Consider the following 17,428-nt stretch of genomic DNA (forward strand, 5'->3'; position numbering starts at 1 on the left):
CTGGACAAATTCTCTGAGTCTATTGGCCATGTGATCTTTGAGGCACTAATAGAAACTAACCCTGCAAAAGCTCAAGGTTTAGTGATGTTATGTATATTTTACATGGTTGATAATAGAATCCGATGCGCCTATATAAACAAGAACCTGCCTGATAAAGTTGAGAAAGATCACCCGGGAATGCTACGGAAAGAATGAGTAGGGTCATTGCAGGTACGAGCGTAGGGTTGCCATACAACAACACGTGACACTAGATGTTGCAGAAGAGGAGTTGCTGCCACAAGACCCGCCATAAATAGTGCATGTCGAGCACTCAGGCTGGTCGCTACACTGTACATCAAACCCTCGATTCAAAACTTCCTGCAAGCTGATTTTGCATCTTCCCCTATCATCGAGTGTGTTCTAACATCAGAATGGAAAGGAGATGACTGGGCTTGACCAAAAAGGGTTCGGTTTAACGTCAACACAAAAAGGAGACTACCTTGCTTGGGCTCAAGATCACTGATTAAGCATAGATAACAAGAAATTGCCAACACATTGATGACACTTTATCAGGAAGGAAGTCGGTGCGTTTACAACTCTTTAACATTTGTTGCCTAACTAATTCTTTAGAATAATCCATGATAAAATCTTTAAACAAAATGACAAATCTCTCAACTATACTTGTTAAATGAATTAGGCCCATCCAATTCAAGAGTTCATAATGGAGGTCATTCAATCAAATTTGTTCAAGATGTCATCTATTTTGCACAACATAAATCCTATTTGGATAAATGGAAAAGTATATTGATTATATAAAATAATGCACTTTTCACTTCTTTGCTTTTCCATCATACTCATAGGAGTTTAATCTAGACATTTGATCACAAGTTTGTGAAAAGCTCAATAGTCATTAATTAAAACGTTGACAGTCTTTTTTTTTTTTTTTTTTTTATACTCTATTACAAACTATGTTAGTCTCCTATAAGTGAAATTGAATAACCACAACTCGAGTCATTACTCTCTTGTAAAGACGAACTTTCACATGGACAAGCCTCTAGCAATCTTGAGGGTGATGACAAGGATGGTTTTGGAGGAATTTGCAAGGCCTCAGCACTTCCTTTTAGCATCTCCACAACTTGAGTCATACAGGGTCGAGCTCTTGGATTGATCTGAATGCACCATAAGCCTACTACAATCATCTTCTTTGCGATTTCTTCATCCCGCTCATTCAGGATCCCATGCAACCCAAGCTCTTCTCGAAGCTCTAGCCGTTGATGGACCCAATGAGGAAAGTATGTTTCGCTAGTACGATCTACCATGACTTCGATATTTTTCCTCCTACCGACCATCTCCAAAACCATCATGCCGTAGCTATAAACATCCGATTTGTGAGAAACCCCTCCAATGTTCCTCATGAATAGCTCTGGAGCAATATATCCAGGGGTACCTTGGGCACCTAGCATTGACACGATGCTCTCTTGTCTCGGGCATATTTTGGCAAGACCAAAGTCGGAAATTTTGGGACAATAGCTTTCATCAAGGAGAATATTGTGAGGCTTTATGTCAAAGTGCAAGATCCTCGTGTTGCAACCTCTATGCAAGTACTCTAGCCCATGAGCTATGCCAAGGGAAATCTAGTACAATGTGTCCCAACTCAATAGTTGATCTAACTCCATTGTGTTACTCCTATTAAATATGAACTTTTCAAGGGATCCATTAGGCATGAACTCATAAACCAAAGCTCTTTTGCTTCCTTCAAAACAGAATCCCAAGAGGTTGACAACATTGACATGAGAAGTCCTGCTTATGCTTGCAACTTCATTGAAAAATTCTTCAGCATCACCTCTCAACTTCTTTAAAAGCTTCACTGCTACAAGTTGGCCATCTTGAAGCTTGCCTTTGTACACACAACCATAGCCTCCCTGGCCTAACTTTTCTTTGAAAGAGTTGGTCATCCTCTTGATGTCTTTATAGGTGTATCTTCTTGAAGAGACGAGTCCCTCGATTTTCATTTCACCATCGAAATATTCACTCCTTTGCTTTATCAAAGCCATAATTCTTCTTATCATTGGTTTCTTCTTGAAGGAAAGCATTAAAATAAGGGCGATCCCAATTCCAACTACTGATGCTGCTACTCCTGAAAAAACATAGGACATTTCGAAACAACAATCTCACTTCATCACTTTATCAAGGCTTCTAAGTTGTGAATCTTTATAGAAAATAGTCAACGAAAAACACGAACTAATGAATTACCTATGATGGCTTTTGTCCCCAAATTGCCATGTTTCCCTGCCAAGATTCAAATGCTTATCAAATAAATCTTGAATGAGATTAATAAAAGAGTGCTTCCTATAGTGCGATAGATCATGCGTATATCTCGAATGTAAGCATTTGCTTATGCTTGGATCCACCCCCAAAAACGGTTTTATATGTAGAGTTCAAATCTATCAATGTTATATATTTCAACTGCACACCTGGTCAAATTTTAGCATCACTAGTGAAGGCGGAAGCTTTTTTCTGTTTGGTTGCATGCACAACAAAATTCCGCAATGAAAATCAAGTCGCTTTAGTTCGAAATCTGCAAAATTTGTGGTGATTCAGTGCATCTTCACTCAATACATTTAAACCATTGGATCTTGTGGGACGTAGATGGCAACCTCAAGATCAAACAATCAAGGTAGAGAAGGTTGCGGTGAAGTTCTAATTTACACCGTCCCTCCGCATGTAGAAATGAAAGATCAAGCAAAGCAGTGGATATGAAATCTCAGTCAAGAAGCAAAAGCAGAAAACTAAATCCCCCATGCATTTACCATCATTGCAGGTATGAGAATGAGGAACATATTGGCAAAGTCAAACAAAATTAGTGTTCTTGAATCCACACCGTCCCTCACTTCCCTCACACTTGCTGCATTAATTGCAGTCCAGTTCAATACGAGCCCCTTCTTAATCTCACTATAATCCATAGACATTAGGGCTAGGGAAATTGGCATTTACGTAAACAAGGATGCTAACTGCAAAGTAGCTGGAGCTGGTGGCAGAATAATAATCCATTTCCTGCAATGCTTCCATGGAAGAAAAAGCAAAAGAATGGAGGGTGGAGTTGCTAATACAATCCACTAAATATCTAAGAACTTGTTGGTTGCGAAGATGTAATTATTGTAGAAGAAGAAATCTGCATTAGTGGAACTAAGGTTGACAAGCCATCTTTCAACGCCGATATTACGCAGAGAGCATCACAGGATTGCTGGTACATAGGGGCATTACACAGGAGGAATGAATTGTGCGCATAGAAGATATCCTTAATATTGTACCCCCATCCGAGAAAGTCAAGACATGGTATATCTCTTTGCAGGTAATCTCAAAATTCTGATTGCCACAATAGGACTCTTGTTTGCCAGAAATCCTAAAAGGGTAGCTGATGTTCGGCTTATATGTGCAATTATGAGGCATGGGGGCCTCATGTTGTGCATCATCCAAAACAGCTAGATAGACTAGGTGAAGAGGATGATAATGACCAATTGGTGAGAATTAGCTTCTCACATGAAGTTCTAGTGATTCATTTGGACCAGAAGGATTGCAAAGGATAGGAGAAAGAGGTAGGAGAGAGTGTGGAAAGCATTTGCAGAAAAATCAAAAGGAGTTGGTCTGAAATTGTCCTAACTCCTATCACTGATGTGTGCTAGTTCTTCAACTTCAAGCCAATACCAAGCGAGGCATAAAGTGGTCTGAAGCGTGCATATGCATCGAATTGAAGCATATATGGCTTATGCTTAGATCCACACTCATTATGGTGTTTATGCTAATAATATATAAGGTCATGTCACAATGAAAACCCATAGTGTGATAAAGTTATATGCACAGTTCAAATCTATCAACGTTACCTATTTCAACTAAACACTTCATAAGATTTTAGCACCACTAGTACAAGAAGCTTTCTTTCTTTCTTTCTTTCTCATTGGTCGTGTGCACAAGAAAATCCCACAAAGAAAAGCAAGTTGTTTTGATCCAACATTTCAAAAATTTTACTATGAATTTGGTGTACCTTCAACCTCTGCACGTCAAAATGAAAGATCAAGCAAAAAAGTAGATAAGAAAACTCAGTCAAGAAGCAAAAAAAAAACTCCCCCATGCACTTATCATCATTGCAGGTTTTAGAATGACGACCATCTAGGCAAAAGCAAACAAAATCATCATTCTCGAATCCACACCGTCCCTCACTTCCCTCACGGTTGCTGCAATTATTTGCAGTCAAGTTCAAAAGGAACCCCATCTTCATAACCTCACCGTAATTCATAGTTATCAAGCTATAGAAATCTGCATTAACATCAACAGGTGCTCTAATTGGAGAATCGCAGGAGCTGATGAAGGAATAATTCTCAGTGTTGTGTGATGCTTCCACGAAAAAAAAAAAAAGCAAAAGAATGGTGGGTGGAGTTGCTAACACAGTACACTGGATATGTAAAACCTGCTGGTTGTGAGGTGCAATTATAGTAGAAGAAGAAATTGGCATTGGTGGAACTGAGATTGAAAGATGTCCTTTCGAGGTTGATATTACAGTGCAGGGCACCACAGGAGTTCTAGTACTCAAGGGCATTAACTAGGAGGAACGAATGGTTCGCATAGAAGATATCCTTAATGATGAACTTACTGTCCAAGAAAGTCAGGATGGGGTACTTCTCTTTGCAGGTAATCTCAAAATTCGGATAGCCGCATTTGGACTCCTGCTCGCCTGAAATCCAAAAGGGGTAGCTGATGTTTGGGCCATGTCCACAGTTCCGAGGCAAGCAGGCCTTGTATTGCTTATCCCTTGACAAAGCCTGATAAACTAAGCTGGCGAAAATGATGACGAGGGCCAACCAACAACAACTAGCTCGGCAGAGGAAGCTTTGGAGATTCATTTGGGATTGGAAGAAGGAGGCAGAGGATAGCAGAAGATAGGAGTAGGAGAGGGTGTGGAAGCAATTTGCAGAAAATTCAAAACGGGATTGGTTTGAACTGGTCCTGAAACTCCAGTCGCCTGTCGTTGTGCTGGTTCATCGACTTTGAAGCGAAGAATACCGAACGGAGACGGAAAGTGGCTCAGGGACGCGCATTAGTCAAACGCCCTATGGCTTACGCGGGGGAAATTTTGCGCCCCTGGAAAAAAAATTCCTTAAAGAGGAGGAAACCAGGAAACTTCCTAGTCAAAGGGACTTAGGTTGTTGGGCCCTCCAATGTTTTTTCGGAATGTTGACTTTGATGATCTACCTAATCATTAAGAACATATCCTAACTCAGCAAGGCAAATTAATTATTGGTTGTTGATCTTTTTTTTGTCCTTTTTAACTTTTCCTATACCAAACTTAGCGCGAACGAAAAATTAATCACATTTTCCTAGATTCTTATCCTACAACCCTGAGCGTAGCATCCGAGCCAATGCAGTTTTGGAATTAGTCAACGGATGTTGACTTCGATAATCCTATAGTCTACAATATGCCCAAATCCACATCAATGGGTCCATAGTTTTGGGCTTCCTTTCATGGGCTTGAATCATTAGTCAAATCGGGGCTAAAAGGAAGTCCAATCTAAAATGCTTTCCCCATGAGCTCCTCATCCGTTGACCATTGACAATTCAACATAGGGACGTGTTTGGCTCGCAACGGACCTTCGTGACTAGTCAGCGAAAACGAATCTCTCTCTCTCTCTCTCTCTCGTGAAGAATTGCTGGCCAAGCAGTAGCTAAGTTGAAATTTCCTCTTGCTGCACCACCCAAGAGAAAAACGAAAGAAAAGTCTTAATTCTGGTCGGGTGATATTCTTAGATGGAGGAAGATAAAAGAAAGAGTAGCGATGGAATTTCCAACAAAAGAAACAAGCAGATCACATTCGGTCAAATCGGGTTTTTCTCTGGACAAATTCTCAGGGTCCATTGGCCATATGATCTCTGTGGAGCTAATCGAAAGTAAATCCGCAGCAGCTCAAGGTTTAGTGATTTCGTGCATAATCTACATGGTTGATAATAGAATCTCATGTGCAGATATGAACAAGAACCCCCCAAATGAAGTTGAGGATGGTCATCTGGGAATGCTACCGAAAGAACGTACCAGGGTCATTGCAAGTATGAGCATGGGGTTTGTCGTGGCAATAACACGTGAAACTATATGATGAGGAAGAGGTGTTGTGACCGCAAAACCCGCCAGAAGAAGGACAAGTTAGGTACTCACGGTGGTCACTATACTGAACATCGAACCCTTGCTTCACAACTTCCTGCAAGCTGATATTGCGTCTTCTGACATCATCAAGTGTGCTCCAAAGAACAGGAACCTTGATGCTCGTGATGCAGTTGGTGATGAAACTAGGGAGCTTTCTGTCCAAGAAGTTGTCTTCTATGAAGATAGCCGGCTTCCTGACGAAATCATAGAAGCACTCGAACTCGTTGCTTATGTTCATTGTGTCCAAACATCCATAGGAGATGCTGAGGATCCATAGGAGATGCTGAGGCTCTTAACGGCAAGGGGTCATATGGAAGAGAGGGGAATCCATTATGCTAGTATTCCTAAACTCGTGCAAGTCCGTCAGATCCATCCTAGTGATTGTCATCGTACGAAGATTTTGATCAATCTTGAGGACTCGATACTTCTGCTCTTGGTACTCAAATATAGGGAATTCATCCTCATAGCACTCGACCCTGAATGCTGGAAGTCCACAGAATTGGGGTCGGCTGCCTCCCCAGAAAGGATAAGTAATATTTGCGACGGTTCCGCAATTAGAAGAGCGGCGGCATTCGTTATAGTGGACATTGTCGTCTCCCTCACATAAAAGACCTTGTGGGATGATGAGGCTGACGAGGATGAAGACGAGGATGAAGACGAGGATGGAGCATGAATGGGAGGAGAGAAGGAGAGTGGCTGCGTCACCCATTTGAGTAAGTTCAAGCTCCCATGGGTGGAGAATAAATTGTGGAATGAGTGTTGAGAGTTCAGAGGGGCAAGTTGAAAATGGAGAAATTCTTTTTGTATTCACTTTCTCCATACTCGAGTGTGAAAGAGATGGATGTCGTTTATTCTTCCTCACTATAATATAGAAAACTATTCTAACTATCGACTTTGACCAAAATCAGTTTTAGTCTTCTGAAATTTCGTGGAGGGAAATCAAAGGGATGGCTATCAAGCGTTGAAACTGGGTCGAGGGGGAAGTGATGAGGAAGACAGAGGAAACATGCGAAGCAATTTCCTCCGGAGTTCTTCCTATGTAATTGAAAATGTAAAGTGAAACCTTTTTTAAGGTTCTCACTGTGGAAAAAGTCTTGCCCTTTCGAGGGGTCAGGAGTTGATGATGTGGAAAGTAAGAAACAAGTCAAACCTAAATTTTCGGTTAATTGACTTGTCCGTGATGTGAAATATTACACTAAACTCGGAACATCTTCACTCGTTATATTTAAACCGTTGGATCTTGCGGGTTTGCAGAAGGCTGTTGAGAATGGGGTGATAAAGTTTTAGGACTTGGAGTCTAAATTTTGGCATGATTATGTCACAGCGAGAATGAGATTACTGCACTTTATCATATCAGAGAGAAGGGCATGTCCAGCCAAATGAGACTATCAGGCTTTTAGGGGGCATGAGCAGATCGTTTTTCCAAATAACAATCAAACCTAGCAATCCCTCCCGTGGAATAATATTAACTAATTGAAATCCACAAGTTAGGGGAGAGTAAGCATACATACCCGGTCGGCCGCAAGTCGTTGAATAGACTCCGTCAGGGCAAAAACAATTGAATTCTTGCCCTGCCCAGCCATACCCGCATCTTCCCCCGGATTTATTGCAACTTTCGCACTGCGAAGTGTTGAGAATCCAGGTGATCTCAAAGCTTTTGTTGAGGATCTCGCTAATAGTAGATATGTTGTTACCGTCCATTGAAGGTGGTGGAAAACCTAGAAGTTCACTTTTGGAAATCGGGACATGAACAATGGAACTGCATGGGTCGCGCGGTGGCTTTGGAAGGTCGACCTCGGGAACAAAGTAACCATCTTGAGAATTGGGACAAGAGAACCGATAAGGTGGAGAGGTCGGCGGTATGTGGTTTGGCCATGACTCACAATCGAAGAATAATGTGGAATTGAGGTCATTGGAAGTGTAGTCGAAGAGATCCAAGTCTAAAGTGGTTTCATTATATGTTTCAAGACATATATCTTCTGGTAAATCCAACCTCGCCACCACAAGGATCTGGGTGCTGGTATTCGTGTGGATCACTCGATATTCCAGGGACTCCATGGACAGGGTCAGGTCATCTCCATCGCAGTTGAGCTCGTAGTCTGGATGCCCACAGTGACTTGGTCGCTTATTATCCCTGAAAGGATAGCTGATTTCTTGATCTCCGCAATTAGAAGGAGCGCACTCTTCGAACGGTGGGAACATGCTGGCAGCTGGCGCCAGGAAGTGAATTTGGAGGGAGATGAGGAAGAAGAGCAAGGAGAGAGAGGAACATGTCATGGTAAGATCCATCCGAAGGTAGTTGGATCTGGAGCAAAACAAGGAGAAGGGTATATACAAAGGAAGAGGAGGCGGAAGGATAAATAATAATGCTGGTTTTGGAATGAATGATTTGACCCAATGCACTAACGAGAACCTCTTGGCTTGGCCTCACGAAAGACCAAGACTTTGGCGCGGTGAGACAAAACTCTAGGAAATGAAGGAGAACAAGGCACGTGGAAACAAAGCCAAGCAGCTCGCTGCTTGGCTAATTGTAAACTTGACTTTAGGACGACTTGGACTAGTATTCCCCATTTTACAATTCGTGCACGCAGCCCCAACTAATCAACAGAGTTTTACCAATCTCGATAACGACCACTTGAGGACACTTCATGAGAACCTCGAAAGATAGTTAGACGCACGCCATCGCCTAGACTAGACACGGATTGGAGCCTCTACCTCCATCTGGACGAGTTTCTCCAACTTCGCCAAGTCTCTTTGAACTGATTTGACTGATTATATTTTATATATCATCAGCCCAGAAAAGCAACTTGATTAAAATCAGTGGATTCCAAAAGCCCATGACTCCTTAGTCAAGCCAGATCTGGCCCATATCTCACGATTTGAAGGATGATGACCCACATTAGCTCTTTAGCTCAGAAGCAATAACCAGAGCTGGCCATCTTTTCACGACAGAAATTGCAAAAGGTCCATTTATTGCTCAAGCCTCAATTATACATTTAAAAGCTAACTCATCCGGAGGAAAACGATCTAACCAAAATAACATCAAAAAAAAAAAAAGAAAGAGAAAAGACATCCTTCTGAAAAGAAACCACCACTTTTCCATAAAGTTTATTCTAAGTTGCAACCAATTGATAGAACCTACTTTGGAAATTGCGTCCAATATATATATATATATATATATATATATATATATTATCACTTCCATTTGGCACATGCGAGTCCCTAGTAAAAACTTACTTTAGTCCGAGTGTTAAATTTTCTCACATCGCTTATCTACGGAATTTTACATTCACTTTATATACATATGATCTTTATTCACTTATAAATTTATGTCATTGGATTAATTTTGCACCCAGTATTAGAATCAAGTTCTTCCCCAACATTTTTTAAGTGTGCCACCCCCGGTGAGTCAAATCCCACGTGTGGCTTCAAATCTGGTTTAAATGCGAAAGGAATGTTAAAGTATTTCACCTTGCTTATTTATGGCTCATATTTTATTTAGGAAAAATTTCAAATAAGTACCTGAAGTTGGGTTATACTTTTTTTTTTTTTTAGAGTCCAAAGTTGATCTTGTTTCAATAAGGGTCTAAAGTGACAAAGGGAATCTCAAATAAGGGCTTAAACTAACTGTATGACATCCTCGATCTGGATCCCTTATCTCGATCACAAATAGTGGACTAAGAATTGGTATGCTGATAATAGGGATCAACAATGAATCAATCCAAGGATTTGCTATGGACCAATTAGCCCATCGTGAACGATCATAAACCGATTTAGTGCAACTATATATTGATCAATCTCACATGATCACATGACAACCGAGAATCAATCATGTATCGATTAAACTCAAACTTGGATTAGTTTCGAACCGACCATGGACTATGGCATAGGACTCTAGATCGGCCATCAGTCCAATCCCACGACCAGCCAACAAGACCAAGGGCTGGCCCTTGGACCTAGCTAGCCCTAGCCGCACATGGTTTGAATGAATCATTGAATTATTCTTACCAATCAGACTGGGTTGTGTCCAACCTTGTCCAATCATGGATTAGCCACGAACCTCGACTCGGATATGGTAGTCGATTGTGGACAAATATAAGAAATTCCCATTCGATGAGCCAGCGCTTCAATTTAGTTTATTTCCCGTGAATGCATTAATTACTTTTGGAAGCTATTTAATTAATGAAGGGATAACTCATCCACCAAGTGCCAAGAAAGGGACTTTCTTCGTAAAGATATCGATGATCTTTGGATTATAGCACATTAAGATGGATCAGTCACATGCCTAGGTGGACTCCTTGAAGAGCAAGTAATCCCAAGTCTAGACTCCTTAATGAATTAGATCCAAGACAATTAATGGAATAGGTGACTCGTGTGTCCCTAAAGACTTAGGGCCATCATAACCCTAAATTGAGTCTTGGAAGTGAGCAAATTAATGCAAGGGATGAGTCAGGCGCCTATTTGAGGAACAAGTAGTCCAAGATGCAAGTTGTCTTGAAGACCAAGTCTAGACATTAATAACTTCGGAAGCTAGTCATTTAATGCAAAATGGTGAGTTACAAGCTTATGTGTCCCTAAGGGCATAGGCCATAACTACACTTTCTCAAGACTTGGAAGACAAGTTTATCCCAACTTCAAATGCTTGTTGACTCTTGGCCAAAGAAAATTTATGAAGGTTGATCTTGCAAAATCATTAGGGGCACCACTTCATCTCCATAGACTTGCCACCTCTTTCAATTAGAGCCATCATTATATGGTGACTCATGATCATGTGGAAAAATGAGAAGGACGCCATTTGGATCTTGAATCATTGTTCTAAGGCCTTAGGCACCACATGACCAAATTGGGTGCCACCTCTCTCCTCCTTAGCCGTGCCACTCAAAGCCTTCTTATTGGACCATTTGGCAAGACAATTATGGAGGGTTTGCCTATAAATAGAGGCATTACCCTTTCCATTCCAAGGTTAGCCCATAGTAGCTCATTTTTCTCTTCCATTTCTCTCCTTTGCTCATCATTCTCTCCCTCTCAGCCTCCCCCTCACTACAGCTCACCTACTACCGTTTGGCCATCTCTAGGACCGTCCATTAGTCTAGTTGTAAGTGGACTCCCTAACCTTGGCTAGGGCATTGAGCTACATTGTCCAAACATGGATTGTATTATTGCTTGAGCTTGGTTGATTACGTTGTCAATTGAATTTATGTTAATGCTTGTGTGCATGAGTCCAAGCACGCCCCAAGCTCCGAAAAGGGGCCTCATTGGCCTTGAACATGCATTGAAGCGTGACGAGCTAGTCCTCTCTTGGTCTCGGTCAATATTGAGGTGTACGGATTAAGCCACAAGCCATAATTCGCTCCTAACATGTCATATTATCATGGTTTTGGTAAGTCATGACACACACTTACATGGTATAGCCATCGACTGATGGATTTTAGCGATGTTGCTTGGTGGATTTCGAAAGAACCAATGGATTTCGGTTAAGCTATTGACCAGTGGATTTCGGATGCCTGATGGATTCTAGAAGGACCGATGGATTTCAGTTAAGTAATAAATAATCGTGGGCATCATTCTTTATATCATTGAATTGATCTTGGTTATGCTTGCATCATGAATAAGTAGAAGGTTCACAAGTTTTAGCCAAGGTAAGGCAATTATTTTGCTATTAACTTGCCATCGGCAAATGAAGTGGTGTAGTTATGCGTTTGTGAGACGTCGAGGCATCCTCCTATTTGAAGATTAGTGAGTTTACTTGCTAAGTTTATAACTCACTCATTATTTTTCAAATTTGTATGTAATAGACTCGCCTCTTGTTCGTTTTGGTCTCCCAGTAGAAATGGAGGTGTTGGTCATGGATATAATTATGGCTAGGGCTAGAACCGCTTACTAAATGGTCACCACAGCGATATAAGTCGAGAAGGGCCTCAATGACCTTGTTCCCTACTACCACCATGCATTGTATGTGTGGTTTGACAAGGATCTCATTGGACCCTTCCGCAGCTTTGATGGGGAGGACAACTCCACGCCCGATAAGACCATGGTTGATCCCTAGAAAGCTAGTCTTTAGTTGGGGAAACCAAATTTTGGATGATGTCCTCTGTCACGCCCCAATCCTCAAGCGCGTGTCCATCCCTCGGTGGTCGTATAAATTTGCGACATCCCAGGATGCCCATTCATTTTAATGTGCATGCGGAAGTGTATAAATGAATCCCCAAATAGCACAAAGATGGGAAAGAAAAGTAGGATCACGATTGCATAACCACAACACACCTTTATAAACAACTAACTAGTTTAATTACAATACTAGTCTAAGGACAAAAGTCTACAAAAGACCAGCTCAACAAAAAAGGGAACTGTCCTAAGGCCAGCTAGCCAGACTCATTTGCCGATTCTTCTCTCCACTGGCTCCGAGGGCGGCAGGTCCTCCACAACAACATAAGAAGGATCAGCTACGTTCTTGTCTAGAATGACCTCAACTACCGCAGCGGTAATTTCAAAACTCCTAAGGGTACCCACCCTGAATCTATTGGGTCTGTAGCAAAACCATGCTCTGAATCGATGAGGTACCCTATAAGGTAGGTCCTCTTCAACCTAAACAGTGGTCACTACCAGTTCATAGACCCAGTGGCTTCTGGGATCGGGGTAACTATAAACCCGCTCGGTAACCCTCATGGGCTAGCCAAAATGCTCAAGAGGAATGGCCATTTAAGGACTTGAAAAGATTGAGCCCACGACTGGGTGAGACAATGTCTCAACAAGTTCACCCCCTAAACTCCGACTAGGAAAAAAATACGCCTAGAGGCAACTGTACACACAAGTTAGAAGACTTACCTTGCCTCAATTCCCTCATATATGTCAGCATAGTTAACAATCTCAATCAATCAATTTCATCCAATCAATCATTCAATACCAACGATCATTCGATCTAATCGATACTATCTATCAATTCAATACTATCTATCGATTCAATACTATCTATCCGATACCATCGACATGATCAATGCTCACACAAGCTGAAATGGATAGATAGTAGCTCGCACAAGCTGATATAGATAGATAGTAGTTTGCACAAACTGATATAGATAGATAGTAGCTCACACAAGCTGATATAGATAGATAGTAGTTTGCACAAGCTGATACACAGATCGTTGCTCTCACAAGGTGATAAACAAGCATTGCTCACACAAACTGATAAGGTATACTGCTCTCACAAGTTGACATATCATAATGCTCACATAAGCTAAACTACGATAAATTAATCCCAGCCAAGGACCTTGTACGTTGCACACCAATTCCTCAATTAAATAACAAACTTGACCTAATTTCATCGTATTAAAAATACCCGATAAGAATAATCGTGTGTGGGTATATGGTCAACCTAAGCCAAAAATGTGATATCTTTCTTTTCAAAAATCCCACTATTTATATAGTGTCTAAAAACATTTTCGGCGTTAAAAACCGACACCCCGGTATTTTCTGATTAAATATCGAAATTACTCAAATTTGAGATAAATACCCAAAATTACAATCACCAATTAATTTGCACAAATTGATTTTCAGAAAATAATAAATAATTAAATAAATACAATTAATTATCAAAAGTAGAGACTTAGGACAGAAACACCTAATTAAATGCCGAAACGGGCCCAAAAAATTTCTAAATCAATCTAGATAAATAATACAACTTATCTAGTCTCTAATTAGACTACTCTAACCACCTAATATGCAAAATCGAATAATTAAATCGCTAATCCGTTCTAACTAACCATCTAATCCATAATTAGCATAATCTAAACACCCCTTAAGTATCATTAATTTTTAAGCAAAGCTTAGCGAGTAAACTCACCGATTTAGTGATCTGGTGAGTCCATGGCGATGGCAACGCGAAGACGGGTGACCAATCTCTTGGCGACGAAGCCAAACAAGGCTTGGAAGTGGCCCAAAATGGGCCTAATAGTCACGGCTGGGCTTAAGGCCTCTTGGTTCTGTTCTTGGGCCGAGAGAGCTGGAACGGAGGTTGGCTTGGGCTAAAACGGTGAGGGACAAGCGGCGGAGCTGTAGTGGGTGACGACAGGCGATGGCAGCTGCTTCAGCGACCTGGACGGTAGTCTAGGGAGCTCGACATGGCCTGAGGAAGCTCGGAAGGAGCAACACAGCGACAAAATAGGCGGAACAAGCGGCAAACTGGCGTGTACTTTCGCAGGCTCGCACGGGGGCATGACGGCGATGCAGCAGTCCTGGCGGCTCGACAATGACTTGCCATGGCAGGGGGGGCTTGGCTCAGTTTCTCTAGTTCTTTGGAAGCTCAAAACACTCTAAAAATGGAGAAAGGGGCTCTGTTAAAGAAGATAGTAGAAGGTTGGAGGGTCCCAATTTGGCCTCAAAGTATTTTATCTCATTCTCTTTGTCCATTGGCAATGTCCCACCAACCATGGCTGTAATATTAGGTTAGTGGGCCCCGAAAGAAAAAAAATAAAAATAAAAAAGAGAGAAGTTGAAAAGTCAATAAGCAAAAAGGAGAGGGAGAGGGGTCGTTAAATAGAAGGTGAGAGGTTCCTCGACGAAAAGAAAAGAAAGAAAAGAAAGAAAAGAAGAAGAAGAAGTGAAAGGGGTTTTGGCACGTATACACCTCAAATGACTCGCCAAGCCAACTCGACTCCATAACGCAGCACCCGGTAAGAGATTAGGCCCCTCGTTCGTCCAATTGAAGCAGTTTATGAGTTTAAGGTTCAAATTCGGAATTTTTGAAAAATTGAGCGGCGAAGTCTAATTTTGGAGTCGTTGAGCCACGTATTTTTGTAGGAATGGTAGTTTAGGGTGTTGTGGAGCCGTGAGATTTTACAGATCGTGATTTGAGCTTATGGTTTTGTCCGAAACAAAATTTCAAAGTTTCCCGCACGCAGTGATTAGTATGCGTCCAGCAACTTTGGGCCGGTATTTTGTCTTTTTTCGGCTTGTTTTTAGGACGGTCAAGTTTGGATTTTTGTAATATGTGTCAAGGGCTCTCTATTGACTATAAATACGTTCGGATCAGGGTTCAGAAGAGAAAGTTAAGGTGCGATCAAGTTTTGCGCTTAAACTTCGTGTTGCGAATGGCTTGAACAATCGCCTTGATTATGCGATTTGTTAGCGCGTAGAAGTCCTTTTTGTTAGAGTTATGGCATAATTTAGTCATTTCGTAATTGAGATAGAATTTTATTAGATTTTAACATTATTCTTCGGTTATTTGATAGGGCCGTGAGTTCGACGATACAGGTATCATTCGTCATTTGGTCATAGATGACGAGGTGAGTGGTACTATATCTTCTTTGGTTTTGTAAAATCATGTCTTGAAGTATATATATATATATATATATATATATATATATATATTGAATTGAGAAGAGCATTTTTATTACATAAAAGCCAGATCGAGCAATTGCTACCATTTGGTTGATTATGAATCTTTGAAAAGCATGTTATACAAGGTTTGTGAAGAAATATATATGAAATTACTTTGCGGCTGATTTATGGAAAGGTTTATGATGATTTGAGAAATGGATATGAAACAGATGATGGGTTATGCTGTAAAATGTTATTCATTTGGTTTAAGATATTGATTTCTAGATTGGATTTCTGGTATTGGAGGATGGTTATTTATGCTCAATATGTTTGTGAACCTACTGAGGGGTTTTTGGGGTATGCATACCAGGTTTACGATATCCTTCTGGGCCCAGCCACCAGCTTTGTAAGTGGAGAACTTACCAAGGGGAGAATCTTGGTCGCCTTGTGACAAGGCGTTGTGTCGTGATCATGGTTAGTTATTGAGCAAAAGATTAGTCGATGGATGGACCATTGACATGTGTTTGATATGAGATGAATCAATGGATAGATCATTGAATATGTGTTTTTGATGGAGATTATTCAATGGATTTGACCATTGATACTTAACTTTTGATGGCGATTTAAATGAGTTTTCCATATTAGTATAAAGCTTTGATGATAATAAATAACTCTCATATGATTTGATATGTATTTTATATATTGAGTTGGCATTATGAAGTTTAGTATTGCTTTGTATACATGCATAGTGGTTGTTCGATTTGCTTAGAAGATATATACTACTCACTGAGCTGTTGTTGCTAATTCCACTCCTCCTTTGATCTTTTTAGGTTCCTCAGTTAGCGGTGAATAGAGCAAGTGCGCCGTCGGTGGGAAATTTTTGGGGAGTTCTATTTTGTTTTTATGGTATGGTTTAAGGAAGTGGTACACATGATCCTTACTAGTGGTTGGATTGTCTGAGTTTTAAACATATATCTCTTTTTGGTGGATTGTAGAAATTTTGATGTTGCAACCAATTTGTTGGTTTATCTGATATGTATATATATGGTTTGAGATATATATAAGTTGATATCAATTTGTTGGTTGTGTTTGAGGCTGCGTCCTTCGTAAGGAAGGACGGCCGTGTAATCCCCTTTTTTTTTGTAGTTTTGGGATGTGACATTTTTGGTATCAGAGCCTAAGTTTTGATCTTTTTGGGTGTAGTTATGGGACGTTGTGAGGTTGTGTGATAGATTTTATTTTTGTGTTAGTCTTCTAGATTCTAAGGTGCGGTTTCATTCTTGGATTCAGGTGATCATGAATACCAACTCTAAGACACTTGCCTCGCCTCGTAGGAGCCGCAAAGGCAAACGAGTCACTACCCCTAAGGCTAGAGATATGCCTCAAGCTTCTCGAGGTGCGTCTTTGAGAAGGAGACTTGAGAACTGCTATGATAGTAGTCCTGACTTGCACCGAAGTCAGAGAAGATGATCAAGAGCCAACTCGTTCAATTGAATTTCAACAAGCAATGATCCATTGGTATCGCTAAGCAAATGAATTAACTAGAGATGGAGTGACTGGTTCAAGCACTTTTGCCCATTTTAGAAAAGCGAAACCACCCACTTTTGATGGGAAAGCTGATCCTCTCACGGTTGAGCATTGGATTAAAAAGATTGATGGGACCTTTGAAGCTGAAGAGGTTCCCGAGGATCGGAAAGTTAAACTTGACACCCAATACCTGGAAGATGAAGCAGAGTTTTGGTGGGATGGAATGAAGCCAAGTCTTGGAGGTAGGGATGTTATTATATCCTGGGAGGACTTTAAAAAGGATGCTCAATTCTTCCCAAAGTCATTCCAGGCAAAGATGAAGGGTGACTTTATACATATATCTCAGGGTGACTCCACGATTTTGGAGTATTCAGTCCGCTTTAATCAATTGAGTAGATTTGCGGAGCACTTGGTAGCA

At 40.9% G+C, this 17,428-nt stretch overlaps 1 protein-coding gene across 1 annotated transcript; it reads right to left on the reverse strand.

The window, feature by feature from the left end:
- Nucleotides 1-938: 938 nt before the first annotated feature.
- Nucleotides 939-5,008, reverse strand: LOC104434441 (PR5-like receptor kinase). Its single transcript, XM_039316849.1, is given in 3 exon segments — nucleotides 939-2,116; nucleotides 2,233-2,268; nucleotides 4,628-5,008. Coding segments are annotated over 3 exon segments (1,452 nt in total). The 5' UTR covers nucleotides 4,878-5,008; the 3' UTR covers nucleotides 939-950.
- Between the last annotated feature and the right edge of the window lie 12,420 nt (nucleotides 5,009-17,428).

The sequence above is a fragment of the Eucalyptus grandis genome, chromosome 7 (genome assembly GCF_016545825.1).
Source record: "Eucalyptus grandis isolate ANBG69807.140 chromosome 7, ASM1654582v1, whole genome shotgun sequence".
In the NCBI taxonomy this organism is placed as follows: domain Eukaryota; kingdom Viridiplantae; phylum Streptophyta; class Magnoliopsida; order Myrtales; family Myrtaceae; genus Eucalyptus; species Eucalyptus grandis.